The sequence below is a fragment of the Geotrypetes seraphini genome, chromosome 10 (assembly GCF_902459505.1).
Source record: "Geotrypetes seraphini chromosome 10, aGeoSer1.1, whole genome shotgun sequence".
Classification (NCBI taxonomy): Eukaryota; Metazoa; Chordata; class Amphibia; order Gymnophiona; family Dermophiidae; genus Geotrypetes; species Geotrypetes seraphini.
The window spans coordinates 8133750-8158467 of NC_047093.1; the positions used below are offsets into that span (position 1 = coordinate 8133750).

General features: G+C 45.3%; 1 protein-coding gene across 3 annotated transcripts in view; it reads left to right on the forward strand.

The window, feature by feature from the left end:
- BAHCC1 (BAH domain and coiled-coil containing 1) overlaps nt 1-19112 on the forward strand; it is a 320033-nt gene extending 300921 nt beyond the window's left edge. For 2 of the 3 annotated variants that reach the window (XM_033961808.1, XM_033961807.1), the window contains exons 24-28: nt 7006-7125; nt 8836-9009; nt 9699-10807; nt 11866-12102; nt 12607-19112. In XM_033961808.1, the coding sequence (XP_033817699.1) occupies nt 7006-7125; nt 8836-9009; nt 9699-10807; nt 11866-12102; nt 12607-12813 (1847 nt within the window). In that variant the 3' untranslated portion in view covers nt 12814-19112. The remainder of the gene's footprint in view (nt 1-7005; nt 7126-8835; nt 9010-9698; nt 10808-11865; nt 12103-12606) is intronic. The other variant, XM_033961806.1, reaches the window with a different exon arrangement.
- Nucleotides 19113-24718: the final 5606 nt, after the last annotated feature.

Below are 24718 nucleotides of genomic sequence, written 5' to 3' on the forward strand. Positions count from 1 at the left end.
TTGCGTGCACGTGGTGACATGTGCGCACAATGCAAGCCACACGGAAACCTCGAGCGCCGGATCCAATCAGTGGGCGCACAATTCATGAGGATCCAGTGTGTTCATCCTCCTCCTGCATCCCAGTTGTTTCTTTAGATGATTCAGGCATCTTCAAGTTGAGTAGAAAAGTTGTAATGGAGAGCTGTAGAAAAATCCGACCGATGGGAACGGGCGGAAACTAAAGACTGGGGATTAGGGGGAAGCAGGGGGAAATGGGTAGGGCTCGGGCATGCCCAGTGGGGCCCGGGCACTGCACGTGCTCAGAGAAAAAAAAATAAAAAATCTCTCTGAGCTATTGGAGAGCTTATCCGCAAATTGGGAGGTGTTGGGACAACACCCATATGTGGCTGACTCATCCTGCTTGTTACATTGATAACCCAAGTTTCTAACCTTGGTTTATATTCGAGTCAACGTTTTCCCCCCTTTTGGGATCACTTTATATTCACGTATATACAGTATTAGGTGGTAAATTTTTGGCTTTACTGGCTATATGATAAAACAGTAAGAGGAGGGGAAAACCAGACCCTTTACCTGAGCCACTGATCACTTATTTCTTCATTTACCTGTTGAAGTATGCTCATTGTAACATGTTCCCAAATAGCTTAGTGTGAGTGCAGGGATGTTAATGCACACACTTCTCAGTCTGTGGTCCGTGCACAAATATGTGTGTGTATAAGATATGTATGTATGTATGCTATGTTGATATTTGCGGCTTTATATCCCGTCAAATCCTCTTGAGCATAGTTCGAAGCTGTGATCAGGCAGATACAATAGTAATCAAAAGTGTGATCCAATTCATGAGGTAAGAGTGGATGGGATAGTTGGTTTTAAGAAAGCTTTGGACAAGTTCCTGGAGGAAAAGTCCCTAGTCTATTATTGAGAAAGACATTGGGGAAGCCACTGCTTGCCCTGGATCGGTAGCATGGAATGTTACTACTCTTTGGGATTCTAGAATCTTGTTACTCTCTGGGATTCCGGAATCTTGCTATTCTTTGAGATTCTGTATGGAATGTTGCTACTCTTTGGGATTCTAGAATCTTGTGACTCTCTGGGATTCCAGAATCTTGCTATTCTTTGAGATTCTGTATGGAATGTTGCTACTCTTTGGGATTCTAGAATCTTGTGACTCTCTGGGATTCCGGAATCTTGCTATTCTTTGAGATTCTGTACGGAATGTTGCTACTCTTTGGGATTCTAGAATCTTGTTACTCTCTGGGATTCCAGAATCTTGTTACTCTCTGGGATTCCAGAATCTTGCTATTCTTTGAGATTCTGTATGGAATGTTGCTACTCCTTGGGTTTTGGCCAGGTACTAGGGACCTGGATTGGCCACCGTGAGAACGGGCTACTGGGCTCAATGGACCGTTAGTCTGACCCAGTAAGGCTGTTCTTATGTTCATATGTGTGAGGAGAAGATATTTTGCCCGTGCATATTTGAGATGCATGTTTAAACATGCATGAGATGATATGTGTGTGTGCATAAGATATGCATGCATGTATAAAGCACAGATCTTTTGCATGTGCACCTGTGAGACTATGTTTAAGTGGGCATGTGCATGAGATGTTTTGTATGTATATGAGAGCGTCTATCTGTGTGTTGTACATTTCCACTTGAGGATGTTGGATGCAGGTCTCAACAGATATTGATAACTGGGAAGGAGGAGGAGCTGTTAGGAGAGAAAGGGATGGAAAGCAGCCTGGGGGAGGGGGAGCTAGAGGGTTGGGTCTCCAAGGTCGAATGTGATCTGGAAACACAGCTTCCCTTCAGGGAGCCCTGTCTCTCCATCAATCTTAGTCAGATTCTGCAAAGCTTGCACCTTTCCCTCCCTCTCGCCTCTCGTGTTGAGACAAGTATTACAATTTGCAGCCGGACCCCTGGGTGAGATAAGCAGCCATGTGGAGGCACAGCCCAGGAATGAACAACGACGCCCCTCCTCCACACTACCAGACTGCTGCTTGATTTGAAGGGAAAATCCAGGAATCCCGCCTCTGGTCCTAGCCTTTTCGTTTGTTTTCTCGGCAGAGTGGGGGAATTTTGTTAGTGATTTTTCTACGTTCCTAGAGGCACCCCAGCCTAGATGAGCTTAAAAGCAGGTCTTCCAAACCAGAGCATCTCTACTTATGCAGTGATTCGGCACACCTAGGGTTGCCAGAAGTCCGGATTTACCCGGACATGTCCTCCGGATGTCTTTCTAACCTGTAAGGAGTTTGTCTGGGTTTGTGGCTTAGGGCTGTGTCTGGCAGGGCCTCTGAGCGTGTCACATGCGTGTGACATCATTGCATTGCATCCACACCCGCTCAGAGGCCCTTCCAGACACAGCCGCAAGCGTAATAGGTTTGTGCGGGGGTGGGGCTGCGGCGGAACAGGGAGTTGCTGGGGGAGGGGTCACGTAGCCGGGTTTTTACTTCATGAAATCTGGTAATCCTAGGCGCACCTAGCCTTTACTGGTCCACAGTTACAGCAGGCGTAAATTTGGAAGGCGAAATACAGCTGGGATGTGTATGATGAGTAAGTGGGAGCCCTGCCTGTGTCTCCTCTTGAAAATAGGTACGAGATTATGTAAGTTAAGTGGACTGTTGTGGAACAAAATGTAACACGGATATACAGTGCTCCCCGGTCATTCGCAGTTGGCAATTCACAGTCCCAGTCATTCACGGTATTTTCCGACCGCAAATGACAGGGCAGGAGAGAGCAGCCAGAGCGCCGGCGAGTGAAGGAAATCGCTTGCGGTATGCTCTGACCGCCTCTTCCTGCACTAAAGTCGGGCCTCACCAATCAGGAGCTGCGTGTCAAAGCCCGACTTTAGTGCAAGGCATTCCAGAGAACCAGTGCAGGAGACACCTTCAAAAAATGTCATTCCCTGTTGCTGCTGTGACTAGTCTCAAGGAGCAGGAAATGACATCTTATGAACACATCGCCTGCTGCTGATGGAGGAGGAGCTCTTAGCTTCCCAGTGGGAGGGCAGGAGATGACTCACAAAAGTGGGAGTGTCCCGCTGAATTGCAGGGACTCCAAGGAAAACTAAATTTCAAAAAAACATAAGAACATAAGCATGCCTCTGCCGGGTCAGACCCGAGGTCCATCTTGCCCAGCAGTCCGCTCACGCGGCGGCCCAACAGGTCCAGGACCTGTGCAGTAATCCTCTATCTATACCCCTCTATCCCTTTTTCCAACAGGAAATTGTCCAATCCTTTCTTAAACCCCAGTACCGTACTCTGCCCTATTACGTCCTCTGGAAGCGCATTCCAGGTATCCACCACCCGCTGAGTAAAGAAAAACTTCCTAGCATTTGTTTTGAATCTATCCCCTTCCAATTTTTCCGAATGCCCTCTTGTTCTTTTATGTTTTGAAAATTTGAAGAATCTATCTCTCTCTACTTTCTCTATGCCCTTCATGATCTTGTAGGTTTCTATCATGTCTCCTCTGAGTCTCCGCTTTTCCAGGGAGAAGAGCTCCAGCCTCTCCAATCTTTCAGTGTATGAAAGGTTTTCCATGCCCTTAATCATTCGTGTTGCTCTCCTCTGGACCCTCTCAAGTATTGCCATATCCTTCTTAAGATACGGTGACCAATACTGAACACAGTATTCCAGGTGTGGGCGCACTATTGCCCGATACAACGGCAGGATGACTTCTTTTGTTCTGGTCGTAATACCATTTTTAATAATACCCAACATTCTGTTTGCCTTCTTCGCGGCTGCTGCGCATTGCGCCGTTGACTTCATTGTTGTATCCACCAGTACACCCAAATCTCTTTCAAGGTTACTTTCCTCTAATACTAATCCCCCCATTTGGTAGCTGAACATCGGGTTTTTTCTCCCTATATGCATGACTTTGCATTTCCCTACATTGAATTTCATCTGCCATTTATTCGCCCACTCCTCCAGTTTGTTTAGGTCCCTTTGTAGGTCCTCACACTCTTCCGTAGTTCTAACCCTTCTACAGAGTTTAGTGTCGTCCGCAAATTTTATAACTTCACAATTCGTCCCCGTTTCCAGGTCATTTATAAATATATTGAACAGCAGCGGTCCAAGTACAGACCCCTGCGGAACTCCGCTCGTGACCATCTGGGCATGGAGGTTAGAGGTTTGAAATTTCCAAGAGGGTGGGTGAAATGACCCCATTTAAATGTGGATTTCCATTGCACTCCCACTTGTGACCTGCCCTGAAGCTTTTCTGCAGGGTATTAGAAATTGGATCCACTTCATGGTGCTTGGCAATATTAGACAGGATGTCTAGGTCTGAAATAGCGTGGCCAAGCTGGGACTTTCACAGTTTTCTGACTAATTTGCACCAGGCTTGCAGTGCTTAGAGCCTTTTCGAAAGTGCGTTTTGGTTCAAGTGAAATCCATGTGGATTTCCCTAAACTTGCAGCGGGTGTAAGCATTTCCTGAAGCGTAGCTGATTTTGGTGATTATACATAGAAGCGCTGTGTCTCGGACAACAGCAGCCCAGCTCTTAAAGTCAGGCTTTTACATTTTGAAGGTCAGACAGTTGCCTCCTGAATCAATCCTTCAAGCACCTGGCTAGAAGGAAGGAGGTGTGCCGGGCGGGAGATGCAAAAGCGGGTGGGAAAAGTTTGAGACTGCCCAAACCATGCCCAGAAGAGACACCCTTTTAATCTGTATACTTCATGGCATAAGGAGCCAGCTCTGAGGGTGCTTGAGTACCCCTAATGTTTTGGAAAAGCTGGCGCCTATGCTTCATGGCATGTGCACACATAACCTAGTGCTGTCATAAAAATGGCTTTTAAATGGGCAGATCAAGTTTCAAGTTTATTAGGATTTGATATACCGCCTATCAAGGTTATCTAAGCGGTTTTTACAATCAGGTACTCAAGCATTTTCCCTCTCTGTCCCGGTGGGCTCACAATCGATCTAACGATGCCATTATTGATTCAATTTTCTCCCAGGGGAGCTCAGAATAGTTTACAAGCATCTTCCATGTCTGTCCTGGTGGACTCACAATTTACCTAATGCGCCTGGGGTAATGGGGGGAATTAAGTGACTTGCCCAGGGTCAAAAGGAGCAGCTTGGGGTTTGAACCCATAACCTTAGGGTGCTGAGGCTGTAGCTTTAACCACTGTGCCACCCTCTTTCCCTTACATGCATGAGGCTACTCTTAACATGACTTCCAATATACAGTAAAACCTTGGATTGCAAGACAAACAAAACATTTGATTAAATTTTAACTTGATATACAAGCAATGACTTGCGATACGAGTACATACAATATACACGCATCACATCATCACAACTGAGCCGATGGTTCTTCTCTCTCTGACGCTGCAGGAGTGGAGTGACTGTTCTAAACGAGCGAGGTCTTGCGTTACGAGTACATACAGTAAACACTCGTCACATCATCACAACTGAGCCGATGGTTCTTCTCTCTCTGATGCTGCGGGAGTGGAGTGACTGTTCTAAACGAGCGAGGTCTTGCAATACGAGTACATATAGTATACACGCGTCACATCATCACAACTGAGCCGATGGTTCTTCTCTCTCTGACGCTGCGGGAGTGGAGTGACTGTTCTAAACACGCGAGGTCTCGCCATACGAGTACATAAAGTATTTTGGATTAAAGTTTTTGGGTTGTGGAACGAATCGTCCAAGTTTCCATTATGTCCTATGGGGAAATTCGCTTTGATATACGAGTGCTTTGGATTACGAGCTTCTGGAACAAATTATGTTCGTAAACCAAGGTTTTACTGTGTTTGTTTGCTGTTTCAAGTTTCAAGTTTATTGAAATTTTGATTTAAACGCAATATCAAGTATTTTCAATGCGTATAACAATAATAATTTGTGGGGGGGACAAATAAAACAGATTAAAACCATATACATACAATTTTATCTATAGTTACATTAAAGATGCATAAAGAATTAGAGGTTAAATTACATTTGATTTAAAATAAACAATTAAAATAGAATAACAATTAGGGAAGAACAATTTTTATGAAGACTTAATCTAAGAGTAATTGTTAAGGAGAGACCTGATCTAAAAGTATATAGGAGAATCAAAAGGATTGTCTGATCTAAGATTCATAAGCGTCTTTATAAAGATAGCTTTTTAGATTACTTTTAAATTTTTCTAAGGAGGTTTCAGCGCGCAAATAGATTGGAAGTTTGTTCCAAAGCTGGGGTCTGAAGATAGAAAAGGTTGTGGTTCTTCTGAATCTACGTCAAACCTTTTTCTGTGGGTGCAGGTTCTGTACAAACAAGGAGCCGTGGGGTAGTAAGGAGAAGGGCGGTCCGCCCTAGCACTGTCTTGGTGGGGGCACCGGCCCCTGTCCGCCGCACCAGCTCATTCTACCCCACCCCCGGCCGCACGCATGTGCCCCTTCCCTCGTACCTCTTTTAATTTTTCCGGTGCCCGCGTCAGTGTTGGCTCTGTTAGACGACACTTCCAAGTCCCGCAAATATGAAGTGATGTCAGAGGGAGAGCCGACACGACTCGGGCAGCAGGTTCGTGACGCTGCCCGCGCCGGGAAAATTAAAGAGGTACGGGGAAGGGGAGGGGGGCACGAAGGAGCAGGGGGGGTGTCAAGAAGAGGACAGGGGAGGGGCACCACCACCCCTGGGCCCCACTGACTAGGAGCTCTTGTATAAGAAACAGAGACCCAACGCTTGTGAGGAAAGTGGATCCAGAAGGGCATTTTTCAGACTAGGGGGGGGGGGGAAGGAAGGAAAGGCTGTGACCTATTATTTGTCTGCAGATTTTCTGTGAATTTCATAGGGGACAATTTGAAAGCACTATGTGGGTACTTTTCCTGGCAGTACTTATGTGCGTATTTCCAGAAATGCCATGTTGCGCACAAGAGCAGACTCTGTCGCAATTCTGCCTGAGAAAGCTGATCTTATTTGTGCCCACATAAGCTACATGCGCGAACATGAATTTAAATCTGTCTAAAACTGTCTGTTATGGCCTTCAGACCAGCGCGAGGACTTAGTGTCTTCTCCTATGTAACTCAGGTTCTGCGAGTGACGAAGAAGAAGAGCTGGACTCGGTAGTGGTGGAGTTTGATGATGGGGACACTGGACGGATCTCTCTACCCAACATCCGTCTACTCCCAGCGGACTTCAAGATCCAGTGTGAGTCCGTGGTTTCTCCTCTCTGCCTCCACTGTCAACTTAGGTGGTGGGGTGGGAGTACCCTTGACGGTAAAATCCAGTTGTGTCATAGAGTGTCTCAGGACACGGAAAGAATGAATTTCATGTCGCTTGTCATAGTTCGTAGGTCACTTTCATTTGATATACTGCCGCTCAATAGATACCTAATTAGTTCACAATAATCATAATAAAAAGAGGAAAAATAGAGAGTGGGGAGGGGAGAAAAATATAGTGGGTGGGAGTAAAGGACAAACCAAGAGCTAAAGCAGCCAGGGCTCTTCATCTTGGAGAAGAGAAGAAAGAGTAGATGTCAATCACTTGTTCACTCTTTCCAAAAATGTGATGATGCTACTAAGTAGTAGATTTAAAACAAACCAGAGAAAATATTTCTTCATACAACGTGTAATTAAATTCTAGAGCCCGGAGAATGTGGTGAAATCGGTTAGCTTAGCGGGGTTTTTAAAAAATTTGCATACTTTCCTAAACGAGAAGTCCATAGGCCATTGAGATGGCTTGAGGAAATCCATTCCATTACATGACATGAGTGACTTCTATTCCGCCTGTACCTTGCAGTTCTAGGCGGATTACAAAAGAGCTAACTGGACATTTCCAGGATAGTTACAATTTTGTGTTACAAGTGAGATAAGAGAGCTGGATATTTCCAGGAGAAATTGCGAATTCAATAACAAATAAGATAAGTGGATATTGCTTATTCCTAGGAGAAGCAGCATACAATCTGTTTTACTACTTGGGATCTCTAGCTGGGTATTTGGGACCTGGGTTGGCCACTATTGGAAACGTGATACTGGGCTTGATGGACCATCGCTCTGTTCTATTTAATAATAATGGTTAATTCAGTAGAAAGTGTAATAGCTTGTGTGTGGGAAGGAGAGGAGACTTCAAAGCAGAACCACTCCCACTTTCTCCCCCACCACATCTACTGCTGATGTGGATTTCGTTAGACAATGCAAGGCTCATTTGATCTGTCTGTCTTCCCTTCTTTTGTTCTAATTCCTGAGATTGTCTCAGATTCTTACACTGTGAACCGCATTGAACTAAATAAGGGTATGCGGTATACAAAGAATAATGTGATGTTCCCTTCTTACCACAGTACCATAATCCCAGCACACTGACAAATCTGTGCGTGACAATTACGCCCTGTGAAATGCACACACCAGTCTGAATCTGCCATAAGTGGATATCTGGTAGGCCCTGATTTGCTCAGACTCCTCAGGCCCCGCCCTTTGGGAGGGGCTTGAAGTGCCCAAGCCCCTCCCAAGGGACGGGGCTTGAGGAATCTGAGCAAATCAGGGCCTTTCAGATATCCACGTATGTAAAGGGTTCCCATAACCATAATCTAACCTTATTCTAACACTAGATAGCAAGTGAATATTTTAAGTGTAGTGGGGGGGATCCGCCCCCCTCAAAAAAGAGTTACTTTGTAACCCTCAAAAAGACAAACTAGTATCTACTGTGGATTGTGATCGGGGAGCGCAATTGTCATGTGCGCATTTGACGGGTCACCCATTAGCCCTGTCCTCTTGGTCTCTTTTACACTGGGAGGCCATTTCATGCATTAATTATCTTTTCCAAGAAGAATTCTACCTCTTGTTCTACAAAGGAAGTCTCTGATTGCTCTCTCCCGCTTACCAGTGTCCTCAGCCTGCTCGTAATAGCTCTTTCTGGTTACAGGTACTGAGCCCTCTCCAGCACTACTTGTGTCAAGCAGTAGCCGACGAACTAAGAGGTCTTCCAGCACCATCTCTCAGCCCAGTGACACATCTCAGAACCTGGGTTCTGAAGCCAAGGATGGTCCAGAGCAAGAGAAAGGTCCAGGAAAGAAGGTGTCTGGGAAAGAGAAAGCTGGTACGTGAGGGGAGTGGTTACGCTGACTTTGTACAAGTCTCATGCTTGATTGGAATATTCTTTTTCTACAGAAGAGACATAGCGAGACTCCTTTTCTTGTCAGGATCTGTTCTTTGAGGGGGGAAGGGGGAGGGACTTTTGTAAAAGAAGTCAAATGTAGGGTTACCAGATTTTCCAAACGGAAAATCCGGACCCCCCTAGACCCGCTCCCAGGCCTGCCCAGCTCTACCCATCCCCGTCCCATTACACCCCAGTCCCGCTCCCAATCCTGCCCTAGCCCCGCCTCTGCTGCCTGCTCTCATTGGGCAGGAGGGCATCCGTGCATGCATGGATGCCCTCCTGCCCGATGGCAATTTGTTGGAAGCTTTTCAAAACCCAAAGTGCTGGGTTTTGAAAAGCTGTCCGGACTCCCGGACATGTCCTCAAGTGAGAAGGAAGCTGCAATTCAACTAATTTTAACATTTAGAAATTGAAGAATTCCTTCAGTCTCAATTTGCATGTATTGCCCTTGTTATAGAAGTCAACCGAACAAATAAAAGAAGCTAGTTTTGATTGTATGGGTTGTCTGTATCCCTGTTACATTGATTGTGCAGAATAAAGGGACCAGAATTCTGGAAACTGGTCCATGTCTTACTGGGGTTGTCAATTTAATTATGTGTTGAGGTTTTTCCTTGTCTCTGTTTTGGCAGGTAAAACTGATGTTTCGAATACCAGTGCTAAGTTGTTGTCTTCGACAGATCAGATTCTGGGGAGACATAGCAACAGCCTCCTGAGTTGGTCCACAATAGCCCAGAGCAAGCGTAAGGTGGCCAGCAAAAATACCACCTTGAACCTCTTCCAGTTCAATGGAAGTGCCAAGAAGATCAAGACCAAGGAATCCATATTCCCCATGCAGAATCTGGCCGCACCAATTTTTGGAAACAGCTTTGGGGTTGACTCGTTCAGTAGCATTGCTAACTCCTACACACCCTTTGGGGGCAGCTCCTATATGGTGCCTGCCCAAAAACAACGGACAAAAAAAGGAGACAAACTAGAAGCAGAGACTGGAAAGGGAGGGCGAAAAAAGGCAGGGAATGAATTTCTAGTCAAGTTGGACCACGAAGGGGTCATGTCACCCAAGACTAAAAATGGCAAAGCCCTCCTGATGTATGATAAGAATTTTGGGCTGAAGATGGAAAGATCGTCACATGGCCACAGCTATCCCCACTCATCCCTACTTGGGAAGGACAGAAAAGGAAAGGCACATGTGCATGACCTGCCAATGAGCTTGGCACTACGCAAGTACTCCGGGCAATCGGGGTATCCTGTGAACTGCGACAGTGACTGCCACAGCTCTTTCTCGGACATGGATGAAGAAGAGGAGGAGAATGAAGCTGGCCTGAGGGAGAGAATTCCTTCCAGGTACATGGCCAGGCTCACTGTTTCTTCCTCCTCTTCAGGATCTTCCACTTCTTCAAGTTCTGGCTCAGTCTCCACCTCCAGCTTATGCTCCTCAGACAATGAAGACTCTTCATACAGCTCTGATGATGAGGACTCCACCCTCCTCCTCCAGACCTGTCTTACACATCCTGTCTCCACTCTGCTGGCCCAGTCAGAGGCTTTGCACACCAAGAACACTGTCCCCCAGCGCTGCTTCATTGCTAAAGCCACAGCCGTAGGAAGCAAGAGCAAGGTGAAAAGGAAAGAAGGCCTAAACTTCTCCAAAGCCAAGAGGCTTCCATCGGTGGAAAATCGACCAAAGATATCTGCCTTCCTGCCAGCTAGACAGCTCTGGAAATGGTCTGGGAACCCAACTCAGGTATTACTGATGACCTCAGGCACTGCAGTAAGGTGGGGAGGAGAGAGGGAAGAGGTTTACCTATATGATCTGTGTACTGAGGGCAGTAATGGAGCAGAGGGTATGGACTTACTAGAGAGGGAACTAAACATACAGCATCTACCACCCTTTTTTACAGAAAGGGTGGTAGATGTGTGGAATAGTCTCCTGGTAGAGGTGGTGGAAACAAAGACTGTATCTGAATTCAAGAAAGCATGTGACAAGCAGGTGGGATCTCTTAGGGAGGAGAGGAGATAGGGGATACTGTGTATGGGCCATTTGGCCTTTATTTGCCATCATGTTTCTATGTTTCTTTATGTACTATCATTGATCACCTAAAAATATTTTATAAGTCTCAAAATATATTCAATACATGAATATAACTTATACAAAGTGAACACTCAGACTATGTTTCTATAACCATAAAGCTCTATGACCTCACAATGCAGGTGTAAAGAGCCTTAGCCTATAGGAAGAGGAGATGCAAATGTTAAGAGCCTTAGCCAATAGGGAGAAGAGGGGATAGTGGATGCTGCGGATGGGCCATTTGGCCTTTATCTGCCGTCATGTTTCTAGTCCTGTCCTGTCCATACATACAATCCTATTCTGAATTCATGAGGCTCTTCTTAAACAAGCTTTACCATTCTCAGCTGAAAACCATGAGCCTGATCCGGAATATTTGAATCTGAAAATACTCTTATGTTGTCAGGTATTGCAGGGAGTTACTAGGAGCTAACCATTGATGGATGTCAAAGTGGGGCTGTGAATACGAGTCTTCCGACTGGAGCATACTCTCTCTAATCCCAGGAAAATCTAGACCGCTTCCCAAGTTGTTGGCATCATCTATAAATTTCAAATCTAGTCAATGGAATTCAATAGCTTTTTCCTTGAAATGAGTATTTCCTGGAGAGCAGCCTAGATAAGGGGTTGATTTTTTTTAATATGATTGTTGATACATGAACAAATTAAAACAATTTGAATCTTTCTGGGAGTCCCAAGGGATGAACGTTGAAAGAAATGTGTTGTGTTTGTTCCCACAGAGGAGGGGTATGAAGGGGAAAGCCAGGAAGCTTTTCTATAAGGCAATAGTACGAGGAAAGGAGACCCTGCGGATTGGCGATTGTGCCGTTTTCCTATCTGCTGGGCGACCCAACCTGCCCTACATCGGCCGCATTGAGAGCATGTGGGAGTCCTGGGGAAGCAACATGGTGGTCAAGGTGAAGTGGTTCTACCATCCCGAGGAAACCAAACTGGGCAAGAGACACAGTGATGGAAAGGTGAGCCATAGGGCAGAGTAAACATGAGACATGGTAAGGATAGGAAGGGGCACTGTGAGGGCAGGGAATGGAAGGTGGGCAGAGTAGCTTATGGGGAAGGAAATGGAACTGGAAGCCATCTTGTAAGAATACGAAGAGTCATCATGGGGACAGAAGATGGATTTGAGCTTGTGAGGAAAGGAAGAGATACTGTCAGTCAGGGAATGGATGACAAACCATGAGGGTGGGGAGGGTGTTGAACCGGCTGTAGGTGTTCAGAAATGGAGGATCCTGATTGGGCAGAAGATAAAGCGAGAATGTGTTAGAAAATTACATATATCATTCATCCAATAGTTCTTATATCCAGGTTTATATAAAAAAATTTGTCTTGTGTTCTTTTCCGAACTGCTGATTCTGGTTGGTCTAGTCTCACACACATTTAGGATATGCAGGAATACATGGAGGGGCTGGTCTCTTCTAGGCCTTTCATTCTCACGCCATCTCTCTCTCTCTCTCTGTTCCCAGAATGCACTGTACCAGTCCTGTCACGAGGACGAAAATGATGTACAGACCATCTCGCACAAGTGCCAAGTAATCAGTCGTGAGCAGTACGAGCAGATGACGAGAAACAAACGCTATCAGGACAGACAGGACCTCTACTACCTAGCAGGGACCTATGACCCCACCACTGGGAGACTGGTGACAGTGGACGGTGTGCCCATTCTGTGCTGAGGGGAAAAGAAAGAGAAAAGGCCTCATCAAATGAAGCTCTCTACAGGCAGGTGCCAGTGACCGACAAGTCACGCCCTGGCCCTTCACAACGAGCAGAGAGAATGCAGAGCCAGAATCTAGATGCCAGGGAGAGAACTCCTGGATTTGGGGAGTCCCATCTCAAACGCTAGGGGCTTGTATGCTGAAGCGCTTTCCTCTGCTAGCACACGGATGGGTTTTGGAGTCAGTATTTACAGCCGTTCAAGTCTAGAGAGTATGCAGGAACCCCCGTCCGTGGAATTTGCTACTTTTGCCCAGGATACAGCAGACAAGGTTTGGATTCTCAGACATGGGAATATGGCTAACAAAGGCGAGCTGAGCCCCGGGGTAAGGAGGGGCTTCCTCGGCTAGCATTATCCCTTTATTATTGTGGATAACTGGCTTTGTTGCGCACACGGTCCATGATAGATTTTCAGAAGAAAGCCATATATTCCGAGTACCTCTTGGTCCACAGTCCAGCAGGTGACGGAAGAATCAGGTGTAATCTATTTATTCAGTGTGTAAATAATACATTTCTTCTCACAAAGTTTTATTGTGTTGGGGGGGGGGAAGTATACGTGGGGGAAAATGACAAAAAGTAATATTTTTTTTTTTCTTTTTCTTTTTTAACTGCACTGTGTCCTTCTTCAGCTTAGCTGAGAAATCTAACATTTGCTTGTAAGTGTGTAAATACAAGAAGGAGCACTTGAGAACTGAAAATTGAAGATATATTAAGTGTTCTTGGGTAAACAGACTAACCTCTCAGCAGACTGTGTGAGTTAGATTCACACCAGGGTCTTTTTGTGAAGTCCTTTTTAAAAAAAAAAACAAAAAAAACCCAACCTGACAAAGAAAACGTATGAGGATGTTAATATGCTCCTATGGAAGATAATAGAAATATTATATAAATATATATTATATAAATCAGGATGAGACCTTTCATTTCTCCTGTGGAAATGGCAGCCATATTTATATTTACCTCTGAAAAAATATTACTAAAAAGTAAAGTCCTCCCAAGGAGAGCTGCGTTCTCATGTTCTAGGAACAAGCATGACCCCATGCAAGGAGGATAAGGCAGGTTGACGTGCTCACACCACGAGGTCTGCTTATGAAATTGTTCTACTGTGTGCAACATGGATAATCAGTCGATACTCCTATCTTTTGCTGCATTATTTAAATGGTTTCTTATTGGCGTCCAGGATTCCCTTATGTTTCTTGGCAGTAATGGAGGGTTTTGTGTGTTGATTTCAAGATGGCTGCTGGGTGAATCCAGTCATGTGATCAGCCTCGTAGGCCTCCTCCATCTCTCGGTGTATCTGATGCAAGGGGTTTTTTTTCCGCAGGGTGCCATCTGTTATGAGATGGGAAACCTTGGCCTCTCTCTTTCACTCCTCCTCCTTCCCATGTGCATCCACTGTGTGTTCCAGAAAGGAGAAACACGGCTGCTCATACGTGTAACTGTATAAATGTATTTCATGGAAACCCGGCCTAACACAGCAGTGTTTCCAAAGGACGCACACTCTTCTCCTCTTTTTCTTAATAAGGAAATGGGACAAAAAAAAAAAAAAAATACCCTCCAACAAGAAACATGTTACTGTATCAGAAAAATACCTCAGAATGGGAGGCTTCAGTTGTTCTCTCCGGCCTCCCCTCTTTCCTTTCAGTTCCGTTCCCACTTCCCTCCCACTGCAATATGGTGCCAGGAATTTACTGCTTGCTTCGAAAAATGCTTCTCTTTGTGGTGTTGTCAAGGTGGTGGTAAAAAAAACATGTAGGGGTCCTTTTACTAAGGTGTGTTAACCGATTTACCGTGGAATATAATGGGCGCACTAAATCAGGTAACAGGCCTTAGTAAAAGGACCCCATAATTCTGGAATTTCCCCACCAAAGCCCAGTGTCTAAAAAGCAAAACAAATACCAAATTCTGATGTCAGGCCACATCTTCCTTCTTGCCATCTGCTTCCCACATAACTCCAGGCTGGTTCCCCCCCCCCACCCCCACCCCCCAAGGCATTTCTGGACTTGCAGTGTTCCTTCTTTGCTTAGAAGCTTTGGAACTAAAGTCCATATGTATGTTGGGGGGGGGGGAGGGGATAGGAACAAGGACTGACTCACTTGGCCATATGACATGGAACTGACTAGTGCCAGGGTGGGTTTAATGGGTCAGGTTCATTAGGGTGACAGAGAACAAGGACACAGAGCTACAATTTATAAGTCACTGCAGGATTTTAAAGCAGAGAAAGGATTCGCCAGGAAGACACCAGCGTGTGCCCAGAGGGGATGGTCCGAGGAAAGCCGATTAAGTGGAAGCATTTTTGTCACTGGGATTCCCTTCCCTCCAACCCGAGAAAGCTGTTTACTGCACAAATAATCCATCACATTATGGATGCCGTGGCGAGACATCAAACCAAAGCATGTCGTGCGCACGGCAGCCAACGCTAGGCACGAAACCCAGAGAAAGTGCGGACTGGGTGCACCGCCTTTCCGAAAGAAATTCATCCGCCCAGTGGTTCGGCTAGAGCGAGTAGTGCAACGCACTTTGGACAATCAGGTTGCAGAACCCATAGGGACATGCCACCATTTTAAAAAGTATAAGAAAACGTCAGTGATGTTGCTCGATGCCCAGCCGAAATGACACAAAATCTAGTAAAATGCTGTTTTGTGAAAAAGTACGGAGATGGTAAAAATACAAACGCCCATGCACACCTCGTCTGAGTGTGCGCGGTGAGGAGGGTACGATCTTTTGCTGCAGGGAAACGGAGTTCTAGCACCTTCTAGCTCAGCTTCAGTTCCTTTTTCAGCAATGTGATTTGGCCCAGGTATAGGAAGGAGACTGCATTTTGAACGTCTCTCTCAGTGCATTGTGGGGTTTGTAGTTCAGCTTCTGTCATCTGTATGTAATAGACCGGATCAGGACTGATGTTTCCTGGATCCCTCTTCAGGTCTCACTTCTGCTTCCTGTGCAAGTGCCTACAGGTCTTGTTGTCATGGTTACCTGGACTCTCAGATAGAGAACACGGGCAAACGTTTGCCTGACACTGACATAGGTCACAGGTGTCGCCAAATTTCACCTGGGCACCTCCTGGTCACTAAAACGTAAGAAATGCCCTTTAGGTTCAGGATCTCCCTGGTTTATATTCTGGGTAAGACATTTCCACATCCCATCTTATAATATCTATCCTCAATTGTCAACAGCCTGAGCCTCTCCAGCACCAAATTCCTTTGCCCTGCAAGCCTCGGGGGGGGGGGGGGGGGGGGTCCTCTGTCTTCCATAAATACATTGCTGTCTCACGTTGTTTCAGATACCTATTAGCGGGAAATGATTCTACCTGAATTCTAAGGGCCTGATTTTCAGCTGCAGAATATCGAGTTAAAGGTAACCAGATATTCATGGTTGGCTATGGTTACCTGGTTATCTTGAAATCAGCAATTTCTCCAATTAAACTTAACTGGCTATATTTAATTGATAGCACGGGATTTCTGTTCTCTCTGGTTAAATGATAATCATGTGTCCCGTCCCCCCGCTCCTGGCCCAAGCTAATTGGTTCAATTTCAACCAGACACATTGTCCTAGTAAAATTTAAGAGATGGCCAGGCTGGGAAATGTAAAAGTGATGAATTGTTGAGTCCTGAAATTAACTAACTAAGGACTAGATTCACTAAGGACACCGATTGTGTCCTGACCACTTTGCGACCCGATTTTCTTCCGACCTCGTGGCTGATCATCCTCCGATCCAATCTGATCCGCGCATGCAAATAAGAGGAAATGGCATGCAAAGTAGGAAGGACACGATTCACTAAACTAACGAAGGCACACCGACTGGGGTGGCCGACCCAAAAGCAAGCGACTGGTGAAAACCAGTCGCTTGAGCAAAAACCCTGCTCTCTGCCCCGACTCTGTGGTTTTCACCCGCGGTGCAGCCCTGCTTTCAACCTGTGGGTTGAAACCATGGGCTCGCAAAAGTTTCCAGCACCTTAACAAAAAAAAAAAAAAAGTTTCAAGCTCGGCGGTGAGCATGTGCAGACCATCTACAGGCAAAGGAGATGATCTGCGCATGCGTCAGGAACACTGGAAAGCGATCCGGTGGGAGGCGTAATTACGATCACTCATTTACATGAGGGCGCTTTGTGAATCAGCCCCCTGGCCACGGATCGGATCCGTGGCCTTAGTGAATCCAGCTCTAAACAAACCTTTTCATTATTGGACCCTGTAACTGCTGCAAGCTGCCTCACTCGTAAAAAGTGAGGTACGGTCCTTCCCTTCTTCAGACTGGGAATCAGTCGCTGATCTCCCATGATCTTCAGCGAACCCAGAAATTCAATGCCGGCACCATATCTGGCGGCCAGCATTGAATTTCCAGTTTAGATTTGGCCAACTGAGACATAGCCAGCTAGGCCAGTGTTAGCGGTCAAGTCTCGATGCCAAAAGACAGACCACCCTTCTAGGCACCCAGCTCTATCTGGCCACTGAATATCGGTGGTGACCAGCTATGTCATAAGACCAATCTCCTAAGCCAGATATTCAGCCCACTGCACATCGCAGGATAGCTGTCTATGTTCCCAGCCAGCTACGTAACCCTGAATCTCGGCCTCTCCTAGTGGGGATCGGGGCAAGAGCTGGTGAGCAGGAAACCTTGTCTGTCAGTTCCTGGAAGGGGAAGATTCAAAGACCCCTCAAACTAGATATTAACATTATGTTAGCCCAGTTAGTAATCTAGCCTGGGATTTTCAGGTCACATGTGGGAGCAGAGTCGAGATATAGAAGACTGGCAATCTTCTTTTAGAGATGTGGCCAAAAAGGTCCTAAATGTCTTTCCTTCAGTTCCTCTTTCATATATTTCTTTTTTTTTTTTTTTCTGACATTTTTCATTGAAAGAGTCAGTGGGATTACTTAGCCAGAAGGTTAGGAAGTCACCAAACCATTAATCTACCCTGCCTCTGGCTGCCTGGCACTGAGTGGGCACAAGTAAAGATTTATCCCAAACTCCCATTTCCCTGAGTTTCTGAAAGGACAAAGATCCTGCCTTTAGTTGGTGATTTGACACCAAAGAAGGGTCGTGAGGGGGAACATGTTTCAGCAGGTCCCGTGTGTGTGTGGCATCAGAAAAATCGGCCATCCTGAAACCGAGAAAATCTATTCTCTTCACCTGTCTAAACACTAAACATTTTTTTTCTTTTCCAACAAAAGTTGTAATAGGGTTTGTTGTCCCATCCCAGAATGTTGGTTGTAAGTTCTCAGAGCATTTGATGGTAGTTTTTCTGGTTTCCAGATGTTTGAAGAAACATTTGTTGGTATAAACAGAGCACGGGTGGGTTCAAGTGGGAGGACAGTGGGTAGAACTCAGTGACGCAGAAATCCAGAGCAACCTCTTCCTCCGGATGGTGAAGAAGAGAAACCCGTTCCAATCGGGCATCTCTCGGTCTTCAAAGAGAGAAAAGTTCTGAAACTAGAACTCACACGGGCCTTTACTCCAGGCTGCTCTTCAGGGCAGGGAGGAGAAGGCTTCTAAGCACTGGGTCTTGGGAAAGCCCCATGAATTGGGTGTGGCTCTGCGTCTCCCCTCCCCAGTCTTTTGGCATGAGTGCAATACCTTGCTGTGTCTACTAGTAGACGGCAGACCCCCCCCTTGCAATTAGCTAGAACTGATTCCTCCTAACCACAGAGCAAGCCAGCGCCGGTCCGTCTGAACTCTGCTCTGAATTCTATTTAAGAAATCCACTGTTGCTCGAAATCTGTAAAATAATTAGAAATAGTAATAATAATTTTTTTAAAATAACCAAAATCTTATGGCAGCAGGAATAGCGCCATACTGCCAGTCTAGCTCCAGGTCCTGTTTTTATTCCAATCATTGACTGTTCCAGAGTTTTCCAGGATGGAAAATAGAAAACCAGAACTGGGTAACTTGGAGTTCTTTTGGCTGATGGAGTCATTCATTTTATTGCTGACTACTAGGGACAGCAGGAAAAGACCCGTTTCCCTGTGCTGTTTCCTAGATTTTGTTCCTCTGTTTCTTTGCATGAAGCGGAGGGGGCTGGGGGTGAAAAGGGGTGCGGGGGGAGGTGGAATTTTATTTTGTAAGAGTGTTTCATGTTGTAAAAATCCAACTGTAAATTTGTACAGTATAATATGAGTCTGAAGTAAGTTTGTTTTTTTTTTCCTATGTAAACACTAAAGCAAACAAACAGAAGGTTTTATGAACAGTAAATTCTGTGTAAAGGCAATTTTAGTATTAAGATTTTTTTATAGATAACTTGGCTTCTGAATAAATATAAGAAATCTCCTGGTGTGTTTAATGTCTGCCATTTCCTTGCTGAGTCCTAAGCCCCTGCCGGAGGGTCTCCTGAATCTGGATTCGGACCTACACTGAGCATGAGAACGGGCAAAAAGAGGGAAAACGGAGAAAACTTGAGTTGCCTTGTGAGCTGGAGATAAGATGATGTCACAGAACCTGGAAACCACAGGGAATCCTAGGAGCAGTGAGGGAATCCCCAGAGCTAGGGCAGCCTCCTGGGGGCAGTAAAGAGCAGCTGCACAAATTCATAAAACCATCGGCATATTCTTCAATCTGTATTTGTATAGGAATTTTGTGGAATGATCATTACTTTTTAGTTTATCAAAACCTGGGGGGTGGGGGCCTGTGGGCTATAAACCTGAAAATTAAGTGGGGAGAGGGTACGGCTGACCTGGCTCTGAGAATCCCAGGAATAGAATGACATTACAGAGCCTGAGAGTAGCAGTGAGTCCCACAAAAGAATAGCTTTATTGGGTCAGACCAATGGTCCATCAAGCCCAGAAGCCCGTTTTCACAGTGACCAATCCAAGTCCCTAGTACCTGGCCAAAACCCAAGGAGTAGCAACATTCCATACAGAATCTCAAAGAATAGCAAGATTCCGGAATCCCAGTGAGTCACAAGATTCTAGAACCCCAAAGAGTAGCAACATTCCATAGAGAATCTCAAAGAATAGCAAGATTCCGGAATCCCAGAGAATCACAAGATTCTAGAACCCCAAAGTGTAGCAACATTCCATAGAGAATCTCAAAGAATAGCAAGATTCCGGAATCCCAGAGAGTCACAAGATTCTAGAATCCCAAAGAGTAGCAACATTCCATAAAGAATCTCAAGGAATAGCAAGATTCCAGAATCCCAGAGAGTCACAAGATTTTAGAATCCTAAAGAGTAGCAACATTCCATAAAGAATCTCAAGGAATAGCAAGATTCCAGAATCCTAGAGTCACAAGATTCTAGAATCCTAAAGAGTAGCAACATTCCATAAAGAATCTCAAGGAATAGCAAGATTCCAGAATCCCAGAGTCACAAGATTCTAGAATCCTAAAGAGTAGCAACATTCCATAAAGAATCTCAAGGAATAGCAAGATTCCAGAATCCCAGAGTCACAAGATTCTAGAATCCCAAAGAGTAGCAGCATTCCATAAAGAATCTCAAGTAAGTAAGTAAGTAATTTATTTCTTATATACTGCTAAATCCGTTAGGTTCAAAGCGGTTTACAGAGAAATATATATTAAAGAATACAGTAAAATAAGATAAATAAAGAATAGGTACTTGGAATTCCCTTACTGTCCCGAAGGCTCACAATCTAACTAAAGTACCTAGAAGACAGTTATTGAGCAGTAGGAGTAAAAATAAAGACAGAAATAGTAAACAAGATATGAAACATCCTAACAAGAGTACACTGATCTCTCTAAGGCCATAATTCTTTTAAAGTAAAGTATACATTTCAGTAATAATTAAATAGATAAACTAAATAAATTAAATTTGTTTGGATTAAAACTAAATATGGAAATTTATTTTTTTTTTAAAAAGAACATATATGGACATAATAAATGTGAAAAAGAATGAATAAGAAAGGAATGTGAGTGGAAAAACGTTGAGCAATGGAATTCTGAGGAATAATTTAAAAATAAAGATATAAAACAAATAAATAAAAAGAGTAAAATTAGGATATAATAAACATGATGATATAAGAGACAAAAGGGAGCAGCATCACTTAAGTCAGACCAACAAATCTCTGTCCCAAACACTTCAGCCGTTAATCCGATCAGCCGCTGTTATCATCCGATGTACACCAACCACATCTCCGATGAAAAGAAACGTCTTTCAGTTTCCAGGTCGACACCCAGTGCGCTGGACAGTACAACCTCCACTCAGATTTTGCCGACCTCATCTCTCCGCTCCCAGGTCCGGTAGTGATCCTTTCCGCTAGCCCCCGCTGTGCGACACCGGCGAGAAACTTTGGAGAAAAGCCGGGCTGATGGACGCTGGGATTTCGGGGCAGAAGCCCTCAGATTCCGGGCTGGGAAAGCGCCAAACAGGCCGCTGCCGCCGGAGCCAGGTGCGCAGGAGACAGGCGGAGGCGGCGAAGAGGACCACAACGACCACGGGGCGCTGAAGCTGGACACCGGGGGCGAGTCCCCCACTCCAGCACGATCCATCAAGCACATCCGGACAGTGAATCTCGTGGGAAGCTCCCTCCAGCTCCTCTAACTGCAGGCCATCGACTTCAGGAGCCTGGCTCGATCGCTGCCTACGGCCGCCCACCTGAGACCTGCCACCTCTCTTTCCGCTCCTAAACAGGGGCAAACTACAGCACGCAGCCGTTGGCACACAGGAGCAAAGGATTCAGACCAGGTCCTCCACAACCCCAACCAGAACAAGGCTCCAGTCCGGTCTCTCCCAGCCGCCACCACAAAGTCCATCAAACCACAAGTGCAGGGCCCCTCAACTGCCGAGCTGGACCCAACGGTCAAATCACAAAAACAAGATTCTAGAATCCTAAAGAGTAGCAACATTCCATGCTACCAATCCTTCCCTTTCTTTCCTTCCTTTTTATTCATTTATATAATGTAATAACAACCTCCCTTTCCCCCTCCCTCCTCTTGTCACCCACTTGTCTCAATTATGTCTTTGTCTTGTCATTAACTTCCCCATTTTTTTTTCTTTCTTAGCTATTTATGCAATTTTAAATATATATATATATTTTTTTTTTATTATTATTATTTTTTTTTATGTAAACCAACCAGATACTTGTGATGGTCGGTATATTAAATTACAAATAAACTTGAAACTTCCCCCACATCTTAATAACAGACTATGGACTTTTTCTCCAGGAATTTGTCCAAACCTCGAAAACTGTGTGAAATCCTGGTCACTCATCTAAAAAAAGATAACGGAATTAATAAAGGTATAGAGAAGAGTAACAAAAATGATAAAAGGAATGAGACGATTCCCCTATGAGGAAAGGCTAAAGCGGCTACGGCTCTTCATCTTGGAGAAGCGACGTCTCGGCATAAAATACTGAGTGGAGTGGAAAGGGTAAATGTAAATCACTTGTTTACGCTTTCCAAAAATACTAGGACTAGGGAGGCACGCAAAACAAATCAGAAAAAAATATTTCTTCACTCAATGTGTAATTAAACTTTGGAATTTGTTGCCAGAGAATGTGACGAAAATAGCTAGCTTAACAGGGTTTAAAAAAGGTATGGATAATTTCCTAAAACAAAAGTCAATAAACCATTATTGAGATAGCTTTGGGAACCCCACTGCCTATTCCTAAAATAAGCAGCATAAAAACGGTTTTATTCCTTGGGATCTTGAAACAGGATACTGGGCTTGATGGGCCCCAGCAGGACAACTCTTATGTTCTTATAGTGTGATGTCATAAAGCCTGGAGTAGCAGAGATTCCCTCGTGGGATCTGAGTGTGAAATTTAGAGGAGCAGCTTGGTGAATCTGAGACCTAAGAGGTAGCTGAGCTTCCCAGCCTTTTTTTGGCTGTGAGTCTATGATGGCAGCCAAATAAAACTGTGTGATCCCTTGGAGGTGTAGAATAATAACTCCCCCCCCCCCCCCCCCCTCCAGACCATGGGGTTCTGACCCACAGTTTGGGAAGCTCTGGATGAAACCCAGCTCAGTCCATCGTGGAACCCTTTTGGATGCAAATCCTCCCTCCCCATAAAGGTTCAAATTGTTTGCAAGAGCTTCAGAGGTGGCCTTCGTATGGCTAATGACATTAGACTGTTTAGGTTTCTTTAAAACTTGTTATAGTGTCTTTTCTGACAGGCAGACCATGATGGCGCAAAATCTAAAATGAATATGAGAAAGGAAGGCCATTCGAAAACGAAACAAGAATGGCTGAAAACAAACCAAACATGGCCTTCTGAAAGGCCGAGGTCTGGCTAAGCAAAGGACCCGATGTGTAGGTGCCAAAATCAAGGTCAAAGAATGGGTCTTTAGTAGAACCTTGAAGAACTGCTCATTGCCTTTTCGAGGACATGTCCAAGTAGGGTTAACATATGGATGGAAAGCACATAGCCTTTTCAGGACATGTTTGAGGGTCCGGACGGCTTTTCAAAATCCGGCACTTTGGGTTTTGAAAAGCCCCCTCCTGCCCAATGAGAGCAGGCAGCAGGCGGCGGGACTGGGGCGGAGTTAGGGCAGGATTGGGGACAGGACTGGGGCATAACGGGTTGTAGATGGGTGGAACTGGGCCAAAAAGAAAAGTGTTGAATGCCTGGGGATCTCATGACATGCCAGGAAAAGCAAACAATGGGGTAGATACAGCGGGTCCCCCAAATAATAAACATGGCCCAGATTCTATAAATGGCGCCATGACCAGACGCCACCCACAAAAGTGGCGCTGACTGTGTCAATCATGCGGTGACACTGTTTCGAAAATAGCGGCCACATCACAGATAGATGCCAGAGATGCAAGCCAGGCTTTTCAAGGCCTACGTCCAGCGCCTTTCTACTACTTATCGCTTATATAGGGTTCCCAGATTTTCCAAACGGAAGATCCGCACCCATGGCCGCCTCCTAGACCTGCACGAGCAGCAAGCGACATTGGACGGCATTTGCGCATGCACTGGTATGATGTGATAATGTCACGCGCATGTATGTGACATCACCACATTCTATCCACGCATGCACAAATGCCGTCCCGACGTCACTCGTTGCCAGAAGCTTTTCAAAACCCAAAGTACCGGGTTTTGAAAAGTCGTCTGGATTCCCGGACATTTCCTCAAAAGGAGGACGTGTCAATGGAAATCCGGACGTCTGGTACCCCTACACTTATATAGCACTGAAAAGTGTACACAACACTGTACATTGTGACATTTATAGACAGTCCATGCTCAGAAGAGCTTACAATCTAACTTGGACAGACAGACACGACATATAAGATTGGGGATGCAGAGCCCAAGTTGAGAGGAGTTAGGAGGCAAAAGCACTCTCAAAGAGGTGGGCTGACATTTATAGACGGTCCCTGCTCAGAGGAGCTTACAATCTAACTTGGACAGACAGACATGACAGAGGATTGGGGATGCAGAGCCCAAGTTGAGAGGAGTTAGGAGGCAAAAGCACTCTCAAAGAGGTGGGCTGACATTTATAGACGGTCCCTGCTCAGAGGAGCTTACAATCTAACTTGGACAGTCAGACATGACAGAGGATTGGGGATGCAGAGCCCAAGTTGAGAGGAGTTAGGAGGCAAAAGCACTCTCAAAGAGGTGGGCTGACATTTATAGACGGTCCCTGCTCAGAGGAGCTTACAATCTAACTTGGACAGACAGACATGACAGAGGATTGGGGATGCAGAACCCAAGTTGAGAGGAGTTAGGAGGCAAAAGCACTCTCAAAGAGGTGGGCTGACATTTATAGACGGTCCCTGCTCAGAGGAGCTTACAATCTAACTTGGACAGACAGACATAACAGAGGATTGGGGATGCAGAACCCAAGTTGAGAGGAGTTAGGAGGCAAAAGCACTCTCAAAGAGGTGGGCTGACATTTATAGACGGTCCCTGCTCAGAGGAGCTTACAATCTAACTTGGACAGACAGACATAACAGAGGATTGGGGATGCAGAACCCAAGTTGA